Source organism: Rhagoletis pomonella, unplaced genomic scaffold, assembly GCF_013731165.1.
Source record: "Rhagoletis pomonella isolate Grant_MI unplaced genomic scaffold, Rhpom_1.0 Rhpom_scaffold_02716, whole genome shotgun sequence".
NCBI classification, from domain to species: Eukaryota; Metazoa; Arthropoda; class Insecta; order Diptera; family Tephritidae; genus Rhagoletis; species Rhagoletis pomonella.
Window position 1 is genome coordinate 11,488 of NW_023461269.1, and position 13,783 is coordinate 25,270.

Sequence of the window (13,783 nt, forward strand, 5' to 3'; positions counted from 1 at the left end):
TTCATCGTTGGATTTTTTCTTGCGCTCAACTTTTTTCGCTCAACTCCAATTCGCCACAAAGGAATATTTACGCTCGTCCTAACACTTTGAGTCAACTTTAGTGGTGAAATAATCATCGGATTTATTTTTTCCGCTCAACTCTAATACGCCGCAAAGGGAACATTTACGTTCATCACCTACATAAACTTAAACGTAAGTTCTAAAATCTCATTTACGCTATATATACATATATATATTAGCAAATAAAAATATGGGTGATACAGCATTAATTAAGCTGCAGGTAAATCTGCTTGCGTCCCTTGAGAAAATACACGTCAACTTTAAAAAGGATTCACTTGGGCGAAAAACTAAAACCTATTTTCAGCAACGATTAAAGCGTGTTGATGAGCTCAATGAGGAATTTCGTTCCACGCACAAATCTATTGTCTGTTCTGACATTAAGTCGGACGACGAATACCTCACCACTGATATTGCCTCCCAGTTCGAAGAACTTCATTTGGAACTTTTCTGTCTGCTCACACAGCGTCATGACGAACTGTTTCCCCCTACATCCGAAAAGGAGGAGACAAAGAGCGGCACGCAGCCAACTAGTTCCCAGGTGCGATTTGTCGCTTCAACGCAATTCCCGCGGTTACCAGTACCATCGTTTTCTGGCAAGTTTACCGACTGGGCCAGCTTTCACGATTCTTTCAACCGATTGATTCATAATAACATTGAATTAAATCCCATCCAAAAGTTTCATTATTTGAAGCAGGCTTTGCCACTTGAGCGTGATCTTGACATACAACAAATGCTTCTGACAGAAGCGAATTATACCACTGCATGGGATCTGTTAGTAAAACGTTATAATAACCCGCGAATAATATTTTCCCATCATATGAACACGCTGTACAACTTACCAGTTCTTGTTAAAGAAAAATCTGACGACATCAAAACCCTGCTTAATGTGGCGAATGTATGTGTTAATGAATTTAAACGCCTTAAGCTCCCAATTGGGGAATGCGATCATTGGATTGCCCATTACTTAACCAAAAAATTACCAACTGAAACCCACTCAGCATGGGAGCGCCACCTGGGAAGCAAAATAGAGATTCCCACCTTTTTTGACCTAGAAGAGTTTTTAACCATTCGCCTCTTCACCATTGATGCTATCGAAAATCGTAGCTTAGCCTTTAATGCCACGTCTTCACGTATGTTGTCTAACGATATTAAAAATCGTCATCTTTACAAATCAAAATCATCTGCGCGACCGACACATAACGTCAAAGCACACCATGCAGCCACTAAAGTCAATCCATCTTCTCAAGATTGCTGTGGACTTTGTGGACAAGCACATATACTACGTCGTTGCCCAATGTTTCTTTCCAAAGATTGTTTTGAAAGAAAAGGCATTGTTGACAAGGCCAAGCTGTGTCTAAATTGTTTGAGCAAGTCTCATGCATTGTCGCAATGCACAAGCAGTAAAAATTGCATCCAATGTGGTCAACGTCACCACACGCTCTTACACTTCCCACGGACTTCGCTAACCAATACAGCTGCGCTGCCACTCGCTCAACACACCTCCACTTCTTTCAATTCCGCATCGGCTCCCGCACAGGGACAAGTAGCCCCAATAAATTCCCACGCTATGTCCACGTCAGCCTTTGATCTAAGGCGCGTAACAAATGCACATGCTACATTATCAGCAAATTCTGCACATTTTGGTCTACGAACATCAGCGGTTAACTCACAATGACAGGTTCTGTTGGCCACAGCTTTAGTGTCACTACGTAACGAAGCAACAAACCAATCTTCAACGTTTTACGCCCTTATAGACCAAGGTTCAGAAGGGACACTGATTTCCGAAAATGCAGTTCAACGTTTAGGCCTTGCACGTCATCCTACTGCTGCAAGCATCTGTGGAGTGGGTCCAAGTGCGCTAAGCCAGTCAAAGTTTTTGGTAAGCTGCACTCTTCATTCTTGCCACGATAAAACCTTTGCCGCTCCTATTGAAAGCGCGTATGTGTTGAAGCAACTGACAACCGAGTTGCCAAGTAGGCGCAGCGTGCCACAACAATTGTCTCATCTTCAAGGTCTTACTCTAGCAGACCCATTATACTATCAGCCGAAGAAAATCGACCTGATTCTTGGTGCCGACATGGTTGCTCAAATCTTGTTACCGGAAATGCGCATTGGCGCATTTGATCAGCCAATAGCTCAAAAAACACATCTTGGCTGGATTTTGTTGGGTCGAATCGATTCTCCACCATCGTCAGCTATCACAGTTCGTTGCCATCACGCGAACCTTGAACTAGAGGCCCTTGTGCAGAAGTTCTACGAAAACGAACAAGTGCCTACAGAAACACCAATGTCTGAGCAAGACAAGTGGTGTGAAGAGTTTTTTCAAAAAACACACGTAAGACAAGACAATGGAAAATATCTTGTTCGACTTCCGTTAAAATCAATTTACGACCCTAATCAAACGTTAGGGAAATCCAAGCAAATTGCACTTAATCGGTTTTTACACCTGGAACGTAAATTTTAGCACGACGAAACCCTACATGGGCAATACATGGAGGGTATAGAAGATTATTTTCACCTCAATCAAATTGTTCCGGCAACAACGAGTGAGGACCAACATTATTTGCTGACTGCATCTAACAAGCCCACGTTCACATCTTGTGTTTTGCCGCATCACGCGGTAGTAAAGAAAGATAGATCCAACACTAAGGTGCGCATTGTGTATGACGCCTCTTCAAAAACATCAAATGGCCGTTCCTTAAACGATATGTTGTGCACCGGCCCACCATTGCAAAATGACCTCCCAGCAGTCATTTTGAATTGGCGTCTGCACAAATTCGTTTTCTTGGCGGACATACAAAAAATGTACCGATGCATTGATATGCACCAAGATGATGCGCAATACCAACGCATTACTGTCTCACCACTGTGACCTTTGGTACAGCCTCGGCTCCATACACCGCAATCAGAGTTATTCACCAGATCGCTCAAGACGAGAAGGAACGTTTCCCTCTTGCTGAAATGATTTTGCTCAACGATATTTATGTTGACGATGTGTTAAGTGGAAGCGACACGATCTCCAGAGCCGTACAAATGCGAAATCAACTTATTTCCGCTCTACAATCAGCCGGTATGGAACTCAGGAAGTGGTCAAGTAATACGCCTGAGCTGTTGCAGTCCATTCCTACAGAGTACCATTCATTTAGTGCTAGTTGGCAACTTAACGAAGACCAAACTGTCAAAACGCTTGGTTTGCACTGGCAGCCAAATAACGATTTTCTTACTTTTTCTTTAAACTTTTCAATTTTTCATACAGCAACTAAAAGGTCTGTGCTAGCTACTATCGCGCGCATATTTGATCCGCTTGGATTTTTGAATCCAATAACTATTGCTGCGAAAATTATTCTAAAAGAAATTTGGTCAACGAAGATAAAGCGTCAAGACGAAAAACATACCGGACTAGAGTGGGATGAAGAGCTGCCATCAACTCTGGCCATCTTATGGCAAAATTTTGTTGCTGAGCTACCTAATATAGAAAACATCTCAATACCACGCTGGCTTAATTACACGCTACGACCACACTCAATGGAAATACATTCCTTCTGCGAAGGATCGTTATCTGCTTACGCAGCTGCCGTATATCTGCGCATACAATACCAACATGGTGAGATCCACACCCATCTGATCACGTCTAAAGCCAAGGTAACACCACAGAATCTAATAACGATTCCACGAGTAGAGTTATGTGGTGCAGTATTAGCTACAACCGTTGCCAAATGGGCGCAACAACACTTACAACAACGCTGTGGTGAGATTCCGATATATTATTGGACCGATGCAACGATCGTCCTACACTGGATTGCCGGTGATATACATCGATGGAAACTCTACGTGGCGAATCGCGTAGCTAAAATTTTGTCAGTTAGCTTGCCCAGTCAATGGAGTCATGTCAAAACTCAGGATAATCCGGCCGACTGCGCGACTAGAGGTTTAACTCCGACTCAACTTCAACAATTCGATCTTTGGTGGATCGGTCCTGCGTGGCTTCGGCAAGATAAATCGACCTGGCCTATTTCTTCTAGTAGCCCAGATGATATCGACAGCACAGCTACCGAAGAAAAACTAGCTAAAGTATTAGCGCTTTCGATAATTACCGAACCTTCGTTTCTACTACGATATTCTTCCTACATCAAACTCGTACGTATAACAGCTAGGCTGCTACGATTCTTTTATAATCTTCGCAAAACTCGCAAGGAAGACCGTCATAGTGGACCGCTCACCACTAACGAACTTCAGCAAAGTCTCTTTCGAATTGTTCACATGGTACAGTGTGAAACATTTGGCTCGGAAATTCGATGTATTAAATCTAAAATCAACATACCCACAACAAGCAAACTAGTCAGTTTGACACCTTTCCTAGATGGAAACGTAACAAACCTTCGTTAGTCTCTCAATTGATGGGAGACCTGCCCGCAAAACGTGTAAATCCACCTCAACGCGCATTTGTTGCAACTGGAGTGGACTACACAGGTGCCATCGAAATAAAATCGTCGAAGTATAGAGGGCACACGGTGTATAAAGGTTACGTAGCCATATTTATATGCCTTGCAACCAAGGCCGTGCACCTTGAAGCCGTCACTAGCATGTCTACCGAGCATTTCTTGTGGGCGCTACAGCGTTTCATCGGGCGACGTGGCCTTTGTCAAGACATCTATAGTGACTGTGGCACCAACTTCATTGGTGCAGATGGCATTCTAAAAACTAATTACCAAAAATTTCGAGCCGACTTGGAACGCGAAGTCATCCCAAAACTGACTGACCTACATATTCAATGGCATTTTAATCCACCTCAATCTCCCAACTTTGGGGGACTTTGGGAAGCCAATGTAAAATCAATTAAATACCATTTGAAACGAGCTGTCGGTGGAACCCGGTTGACATACGAACAGCTATCTACAGTCTTGGTTCGTATTGAGGCGTGCCTTAACTCTAGGCCGTTATGCCCACTTACCTCCGATCCAGATGATCTTTTGGTGCTCACACCCGGGCACTTCCTAATCGGCGATGCTTTACTGTCACCACCGGAATCGGCTCCTGAAAACAAATCGTTGTCTTTACAATATTTTGAGCTCCAAAGATTGGTTCAACAATTTTGGATAAGATGGTCCTCAGATTGGCTCTCGCATCTTCAAGCGCGTCCCAAATGGAGACAACAAGAACAAAATTTAGCAGTCGGTGAACTTGTCTTGATAAAGGATGATCGATTACCACCCAATCAATGGTTATTGGGGCGTATTACGGAACTACATCCCGGATCAGACCACCTTGTTCGTGTCGTCACTGTTCGTACGCCAAACGGTCTTTACAAGCGGTCGGTTTCGAAAATTTGCAGATTGCCGATTCCAACTTGCAATGATGCCAACATAATTCACTAACCCCATTGTTATTTTCTTATAGTCACCACGGTGCCTCAACAAACTCGCTGTCATCAAAAAACAAACGTTCATCATAATGCTGGAGACAGCATCGGGGGCGGCATGTACAATTTGCAGCGAACACTTACGCAACTCACTGTGCTACATCAGTTAAACACAGTCTCCCCTTCGGTACCGCCACTGTCTACGCCAGCTGGAGTAACAACTTGCACTTGCTAAGCAGTATACTCGTTCTCTACAGTCCGCTTAGCTTCACTCACGATGTAACGGAATATCACCAACTTGCTCAGCTACACCTTTATGCATACTCCCACTCCATGCAAGGGACGGTTAAGCTTGCATGGCTCTGGAAGCTGACGAGGAAATTCAGTACAAGTAAACAGCGGCCAGAAACACCACGGACGGTGGTGTTCACATCGTTTACTTATAGTATATCAACTAAACATATATAATTGTACACAATAAATATCATCTTATTAACGACAAAGGAGCGATCATTTGTGTGAAGAACAGTTCATAGGGACCCCGTTACTATAGTATTCGTCAATACTACACACTACCCCTTTTTCGAAGTCGGCTACAAATGTTTGAGTTTTTTGCTAATTTTATGTAAATAAATGCAATTTGTGAAAAAGTTTATTTATTTATTACATACTGTACATAAAACTTGCATAAATTTACTTTAATGATCATTTTATCTGAAGCGAATTTTCAGAAGTATAAACCCCTCCCAAAATATATTCCTCGGTGCGCCCCTGGTCACTCTAGATAGCTGTATATATTAGTTTTGCCGGGATTCCAAATTTAGACATGGCATCGTACAGGCAAATGCTCTCTGTGTTATCAAAATTAATTAATCCCAACGGTTTCTACACTCAATTACCGCCCAACCGACACGAGGGGCGCAGTCCGCGTGACGTACGGAACCTTTTTGTTTGTTTTTTTGGTGCCGAGTCGTGGAAAATGGAGTTTGTTAAGTGTCGAGATCTAAAACTATTCAGCTACAGAATCAAATTCATCAGCTGATTGGATATGCTAAAGATAGTATTTCAATTATGGAGAGTGGAAATGATACTGGGTGGCGCCGAATGAGCTATATGGTTTGAATTCTTTATAACAGTTTCTTTTTTTTCTCTATGCCAACGGGATCAACGCCTGGAAATGACCTGCCAGCAGCATTGCCGAATGCTTTTGCTGAAAAATCGTCATTTTACCTTGAAAAAAAAATCGTAATTTCGGCCAAAAAAACCTCAAATTTTTGGTTATAATACTGGGTGGCGCCGAATGAGCTATATGGTTTGAATTTTTTTTAATAGTTTTCTTTGGGGATATTTGAAAGAAAGAGTGTACGTTAACAAACCAAGAACCATTCTCCAACTCCAAACCAACATTCAAAATGAAATCATGGCCATTACACCCGAAATTCTGCGAAAAGGTATGGAAAGTATGCTAAAAAGAGCACGTATGTGCGAGGCAGAAAATGGACGTCACTTACAGGATATCATTTTTCAAAGCTAATTGCAAAAAATTGCCCAATAATATACTGTATTTAAAAAAAAAAATTATAATAATCGCACAAATAAAAAGTTATAAACCATTTAAACCATATAGCTCATTCGGCGCCATCCTGTAGTTTTCTTTATAGCAAAAATCGAGTCCGATATGTCAAACGTGCTGGAATGAGAGTTAAAATCTTGACATAAGCAACGGAATGATTCGTTTAGTTCAAAATTAGCTTAACATGGCTTCAAAAATAGAGGTCGAAAGTGTCTTGACACTCGAGAGGGAACATTAAAATTTACCTCAGCCAGAAGGGCCGGGCCATTAATCAAGCCTGTCATTAATTTTACGATAAATATTATACCTAGCATTTCTCTACGACTTGCGAGTGTAGGCAAATTTACGAGCTTTAGACGACTAGTGTAAGGGCTTAAAAATCTACAGGGGGATGGTGTGTGTCGATTTGTATATCTAGTGTCATTAGTATTTGACGTGCGTGAAAATCTGGCCAATGCACAAAAGGCAGAAGTGACGATTTAGCTGGACAAAAAAGTCCGGTACTTTTTGACAATTGTTATCCAACTGCATTAGGTGAGGTACCAATTTATTCGAAAATAAATTTTATTTTACGTAAATACTACATGTTTGGCAACTTTCATAGAAATTGCTGAAATCAGGTATATTCAAATTTGAAAAAATCGAGAAAAATGGGGCTTATTCAAATTTAACCGATGAAAACTTACAACAAGCTAAGTCTAACTATATATTATTATACATCACCAGCAGACGCGGCGAACTTCGTCCCGCCAAAATTAATTTTTTTATTGAAACATTTGATCCAACGTTTTCGCCAGTTCACGTTTGGTTTTGTGGTCGACAGAAGGCATATCTTCCATTGCCGTCTTGAATAACCTGACGAAAGCGTTATACCGGGAAGAAGTCCTTGCGGCTCGATAGTGAATCGTCCTTGAATCTGTATAGTATAGGAGGTGGCAATTTATAAACCGGTGAGTATCATTGGTCCACATTCTGTTTAGTCACCGTATAGCAATGACCGCAATGGTTCTGATGGTTGATTTACCTGGAGTAATTTGACTTTGATCCCTGGTGCCTCCGAATCGACAATTTTTAGCAATAACTCGACTCCAGCGCCACTAAAAATTGTCATTAAAAAATTATCATTAAAATCGTTTCGGTCGTTTAGGGGGAGTTAAGCCACCAGAATAAGTCTTTTACATACAGACACTCTTCGACATTTTTTCCCATACAAAATTCGTTATACGGAGAAAATGCGCAACTTCATCAGCGAAAAAAATTCTCAAAAATCAACGGTATCTATTAGACATTAAAAACCTGCACTTTATGATACTGAAATTGAGTGAACTACAAAACTGCGTACTCAAAATTTGGTGCAATTTGATGCAAAATGAACTACATTTCTATAAAAAATTAACAAATAAATTTGTTATGAAAAAGAAAAAAAAACACTGTATTCTGGGTGTTTATATTTAAAGATAGGTAAAAATTTCAATATGTTTGGAAAGCGCCACGTCCCTTTTGCAGTAGCCCCAAAATCTCTATACCAATTTCCAAGACGCTACCACAAATACTTTCAGAGATATACGGTTTGGAAAATTCGATATGTATGGGTGATGCCGCGCTCCATTAATATATCGAAAGTCTGCAGTAGGTGTCCAAAATTTCAGAAAATCGGTACAGTCGTTCGCGAGATCACCTCTTATAAAAATAAGGAGCTTCTCTTTATATAGTTAGTGTAGGTAACACAAGGCAACACCGATTTTTATGCGGCAAATGTTGAAGCTGGTTTTGATAGGCTTTTTTGTGCTGATTAAGAATACGTAAGTATAAAGTACAAAATGTGGTGAAGGTGTCAAAAAATCGCGTTTTTTACAATACTTGAGAAGCTCTAGCAATGAAACAAAAGGTGAAAGAAACTTCCTTAGGCTTAAATTAAGGCTTGGACTGCTGGCTTCAATTCCTGAAAATACCATTCCTGCAGCTTGACCCTAAGGTTACCTATAGTCATTTATTGAACAGCTAACACTGATTTTGTTCCATTTTTGACGATAAAAAGTAAATGAGTATAAGTGACCATTAGGGCAAGGTGCAGGAATAGTATTCTCATTTTCGTTGTTGGTGTTTCCGACAGGGTAGGAGTGTGATGTAATGTGGAAAGATTTTCCGTCATCCCTTGTCAAATTTGGTTTGGAGACAAACCGGTTTCGGCGTTGTGCCATCTTCAGTGTCATTTTTCGTTCTGAATAGTTTCTGTTTGTCTGTCACTATTAATAGCCGTGTTAAATCGTCGTTGCTTCATAGTTAGGTACGTCTCAGCGGATTATATTCTTTCGTTCAACCAGTAGTTTCAATTCTGTGCGTACATCCTCAGGTTGAAATTAGCTGCTCACCTCTTTTTTGATTAATTGTTGCATGGATTCGCAGGTAGGGAAAAATCAGTTACTTTCTTTCTTTTTGTTTCTGTAGTTTGGACCTGCATTGCATTGTTTATGGTAGTTGCAGGGTTTCTGTTTTGTTTTGCGTATAGTAGTCTGAGTGGTTCGAATAATATATCAGATGCGGTGTTTATTTCCTCATTTATTATTTTTCCGACGAACGTCTTTTGTTTGTATATCTCCATATTCCCTAATACGTTTAGGCGTTGTCCTTTGTGCTGTACATGGAGAACTTTGGCTGTCTTTCCTATTTTCATTGGCGCACAATGGTTTTCTGCCATATGGTTTGTGAAGTTCGATTCCGGGGTGGTAGAAGGTTTTCGCATTTTTTGTTGTAGTCCCTTATATGTTCACGATATCTTGTTTTTATCTTGCGCCCTGTTTGTCCTATGTAACTATGTTGACATTCGCAAGTCAACTTATATACACCTTGCTTGTCTAGTGGATCTTCCTCGTTTGCACTATTTCGTAGTATCCTCCCCACATTGTCCTTCGTTCTAAATACGTTAGCCAATTTATATAAAGTTTTGCCCGTACAAGTCAAGACTGCCTAAGCCTTTTCATTATTTTCCTTCTTATTTGATTTCTTCGTTTTTGTTTCTCTTCTTATCTTGTTTACTAGGCCCTTTCTCTATCCGTTATTTTCCGCGATTGCGTATATCGTATTAAGTTCTTTGCTGTAAGCTTATTTTTTCAATGGGGTTCGTTCAAGCCTGGTTATTAGATGTCTAAAGGCTGCATTTTTGTGCTGTTGAGGGTGGTTTAAGTATTGTGTATTATCGTGTCTGTGGCCGTGGGGTTTATATATATCCCGAATTCGCATTTGTTGGTAACCTTACTTATTTTAATTGTTATGTCCAAGAGTTTATTTTGCCTTCGTTTTCCTTATCCATAGTGAAATTTATATTCGTGTGTTAGCCGTTGAGATAGCCTAGAATTTGTTCTTCCTTGTCTCCCGTTACAAGACATATGATGTCATCAACGTATCTTGCGTAGAACTTTACTCCCAGGCTTGTTGTCAGCTCCGTCATATACTTTTCCTCTAAATGTTGCATGAATACTTCCATCAAAATTGCAGATGTGGGATTACCCATCCCTAGCCCGTTAGTTTGTCTATATATTTTCTTATTAAACTTGAAGTAGTTTTGGTCTAGTGTTACCCTCAATGTGTTCACGATTTCCGTTGCTACGTTCTTGTCTGGTCCACCTATCAGAAAAAATATCCTATATGTTAACCCAGCCAATAAGCTACCTACGTGCCAAATTTCAAGCAAATCAGACCATAAATAAGACTTTTTCGAATAGATCGGTCCCTGGCCCACTTAACGGAAAAAATGAATCCTGTATACTAATCTAGGCAAAAGGCAACCAACGAACCAAATGCATTTTTTTTTTAACGTAGCTCGACCCCTGCGCCATCTATCGGAAAATTAAAGTTTTGTGCACTCCTTGTTCTAAACACCTTTCTAAAAAAAACAGCTCCCATTCGAATCAGTTATAAAACATAGGAGAAAATTTTTCCCAATTGATTCAAGCTCCCAATGAATTTCACAATTATCCGAAATTTTCCAAGCTTTCGTCGAAAAAAAATTCAATTTTTTTGCGTTCTTCCGGATTTTTCCGAGTTTTCCACTTAAAATTTTCTATTTTTCCATTCGAATGCCATTCCGAAGGAATTGCTCACAAAATTCCAAACAAAAAAATCAATTTTCGATTTTTCCAATTTTCCGACTTTCCCGGAGGGTTTTCCCAAAATTTTCTTTAGTAAAAACCTTCTCTTGGTAATTACGAACAACTGAAAAAAAATTAGCCAAATCGGTCCAACCGTTCTCAATTGAGGAATTACTACACATTTTTCACACCATTTTTATATATATAGATAACTGATCACTTTAATACATACATTCTTGCCACTGCTAATCACATGAATAAAAATCCTAAAAACGAAAATGTGACTGCAATATTTCTTGTTTAAGATGTTTTAGATCCATCGCACACCACGGACTTTAGCGGCCGCCGATTTAGTTGGGCTTGCTAGTCTTTCCATTGCACCACAACTAATTGATCGGAGCGATTAAGTTGGTGTAGTGTGCGCACCTCCATACATCTTCATGTACATATTTCAAGCGAGCCCTACTATTTAAATAGGGGGCCGATAAATTCTGTCTTATGAGGTGGCTCCTATAGCTGCATTATTACATCTATTCCGTGTGTTGCAATATCCACGGAAGCAGCAGTTATGAAGAAAATGATTTAAAAATATTAGATAAATTCTCTACTTATATGTTTGGCTTTCCTTTGTTTTATTTTTTCAACGTCAAAAGCTGGACTTTTTTTTGAAAAAGTTGGTGCAACAAAAAATACGAAACACGTTTTCTGTCAGATAGCTTACATGTCGGATAAGAAGAAGTGAAACTACCCGGAAAAAAAGAATCTTAATTGCTAATCTAGGCAAAAAGTTAACTACGTACCAAATTTTAAGCAAATCGAACCATAACTACGATTTTTTGAATAGATCGGTCCCTGGTCCACTTCCCGGAAAACAAATATCCTATATGCTAATCTGGGCAAAAACCTACCTACGCACCAAATTTTAAGCAAATCAGACGATAAATACGATCTTTTCGAATAGATCGGTCCCTGGTCCACTTCCCGGAAAAAAAGCATCCTATATGCTAACATAGGCAAGAAGCTACCTACCTACCAAATCGGACCATAAATACGATTTTTTCGAATAGGTCGGTCCCTGGTCCACCGGAGGGTTTTCCCAAAATTTTCTTTCGTAAAACCTTGTCCTGGCAATTACGAACAACTGAAAAAAAATTAGCCAAATCGGCCCAACCGTTCTCAATTGATGAATTACTATACATTTTTCACACAATTTTTATATATATAGATTTTAAAGTTCTATAAATTCTTTCAAAACATGATCGGTTTTTAAAATCGGATAGTCAAGCTGTTAATAGATAAGTGCGTCAAGTACAGCATGGCATATGCTTTGGAAACTATGAAGTTAATATGCGTAGAGAAATTTAATTTAGAGTCAAAATACAAGCCCAAGTCTTTAACTTTGATGACATATTTCAGGAATGATCCGGAATTATTATATTGTGTGGACATTAGGAGTAATTGTATTTTGTTTACAGCTACGGTGCTACAAAAAAAAGTCATGAAAAATACCCGAAACAAATCCTAGTGTAGGTTGTAGGTATGGTCGAGTACAACATGAAAATAGGTCCCGTATAGTTCCTGAACCCTCCATTTTTTATACCAAAAGAACCGTTATTTTCGTATTTGATGCACTTATCTAGCTAGACTATTCCATCCGATTTTGAAAATCGAACAAGTCGACAAAATTTTATGTACACATTGAGCTTTTTTTGCTATTGTGTAACTTGATCGATAAAAATTTGTACGATTTTGAATGGTTGACTGAATTTTAAACAGCTGTTTGTTTGTTTACATTTGTTTCTTTAGTGTTCCATTTACATTATTTTTAAAATAATTGCTGTTATTGTAAAATTTAAAAAATGGACACAGGTGAAATATGGTTTAGTGATGCGAAAGCAAGGAGGGAATTGCGAGGTTCGTCGGATCCCTTGGAATTGGAAGATGAAATGTATGTACATACAAATCGCACACCGTCTTCAAAAGAGTCACAACTCCAAATTTGGCATTTTTGAGATTATGCTCTAAAAATGTACGCAGAGCTTTTACTTACATTTCAGCAAAATCTGGAGCAAAATTTTCTTTTAATTTGTTTCAAAAGACCTAAGGTAAAGTCGCTCTTGCCCATATGATTTTCATGTGCTAAGAAATAGTTTTTCGCATTTTCTGACAAACCTATTATTTTGAGTTGTGACCATTGTACAGGCTTACAAGTATGGAAAGCGCCATTTTGTTTGTTTACATTTGAAAACAGCTGAGATCACCTGATTTTCAATTCTCTCATTCTCTGCACAGAGTTACATTCAAGGTTCCAGAGAAAACTTTAAAATGTAAATTGAGAAATATTTTAGAAAAATGTGTTTTTATTCATTTGAATTGATTAAAAAGAAATTAAAAATGCATGCCAAGTCTTGCATTTCCAACAATAACGATGAATGTGTATGCTCCAGGCAATAATTTAAAATATTTGTGAAACTTATCGTTTTGCGCTAAAATACAACAATGTTGTAAAATTCGTTGTGATTGTTTCTGTTTTGAATACCATTTTCGTACCTGGCGATGGAAAAAATAGGTAAATTTCCATTTATTTTTAAGAAAATATATATGTAAATTGAAATATATTTCTTTCCATAGCGACATACGGACAAGTAAGGTGATAAATTTGTGTAATGAATATCGCGGAAAATCTTTTGCATCAAAATTTCT

The 13,783-nt window shown here is 39.1% G+C and overlaps 3 protein-coding genes across 3 annotated transcripts; all 3 read left to right on the forward strand.

Moving 5' to 3' along the window:
• The first annotated feature begins 250 nt into the window (after positions 1 to 250).
• Positions 251 to 2,932, forward strand: LOC118753653. Its single transcript, XM_036488526.1, has 3 exons — positions 251 to 1,653; positions 1,996 to 2,395; positions 2,525 to 2,932. The coding sequence occupies exons 1-3, from the start codon at positions 251 to 253 to the stop codon at positions 2,930 to 2,932; spliced, it is 2,211 nt and encodes a 736-aa protein (XP_036344419.1).
• Positions 2,933 to 3,021: 89 nt separating this feature from the next.
• Positions 3,022 to 4,446, forward strand: LOC118753654. The gene is made up of 2 exons (XM_036488527.1): positions 3,022 to 3,250; positions 3,317 to 4,446. Exons 1-2 carry the CDS (start codon positions 3,022 to 3,024, stop codon positions 4,444 to 4,446), a joined length of 1,359 nt encoding a protein of 452 aa, XP_036344420.1.
• Positions 4,133 to 6,026, forward strand: LOC118753652. The gene is made up of 2 exons (XM_036488525.1): positions 4,133 to 5,371; positions 5,458 to 6,026. The coding sequence occupies exons 1-2, from the start codon at positions 4,458 to 4,460 to the stop codon at positions 5,510 to 5,512; spliced, it is 969 nt and encodes a 322-aa protein (XP_036344418.1). The 5' UTR covers positions 4,133 to 4,457; the 3' UTR covers positions 5,513 to 6,026.
• Positions 6,027 to 13,783: the final 7,757 nt, after the last annotated feature.

Coding starts and splice junctions, on each gene's coding strand:
- LOC118753654 (XM_036488527.1), top strand. CDS start 3,022: ATGATTTTGCTCAACGATATTTATGTTGACGATGTGTTAAGTGGAAGC. Junction 3,251..3,316: donor CCAAACTGTCAAAACGCTTG/GTTTGCACTGGC, acceptor TTTTTCATACAG/CAACTAAAAGGTCTGTGCTA.
- LOC118753653 (XM_036488526.1), top strand. CDS start 251: ATGGGTGATACAGCATTAATTAAGCTGCAGGTAAATCTGCTTGCGTCC. Junction 1,654..1,995: donor ACGTCAGCCTTTGATCTAAG/GCGCGTAACAAA, acceptor TCCTATTGAAAG/CGCGTATGTGTTGAAGCAAC. Junction 2,396..2,524: donor AGTTTTTTCAAAAAACACAC/GTAAGACAAGAC, acceptor CGTAAATTTTAG/CACGACGAAACCCTACATGG.
- LOC118753652 (XM_036488525.1), top strand. CDS start 4,458: ATGGGAGACCTGCCCGCAAAACGTGTAAATCCACCTCAACGCGCATTT. Junction 5,372..5,457: donor CCAAACGGTCTTTACAAGCG/GTCGGTTTCGAA, acceptor ATTTTCTTATAG/TCACCACGGTGCCTCAACAA.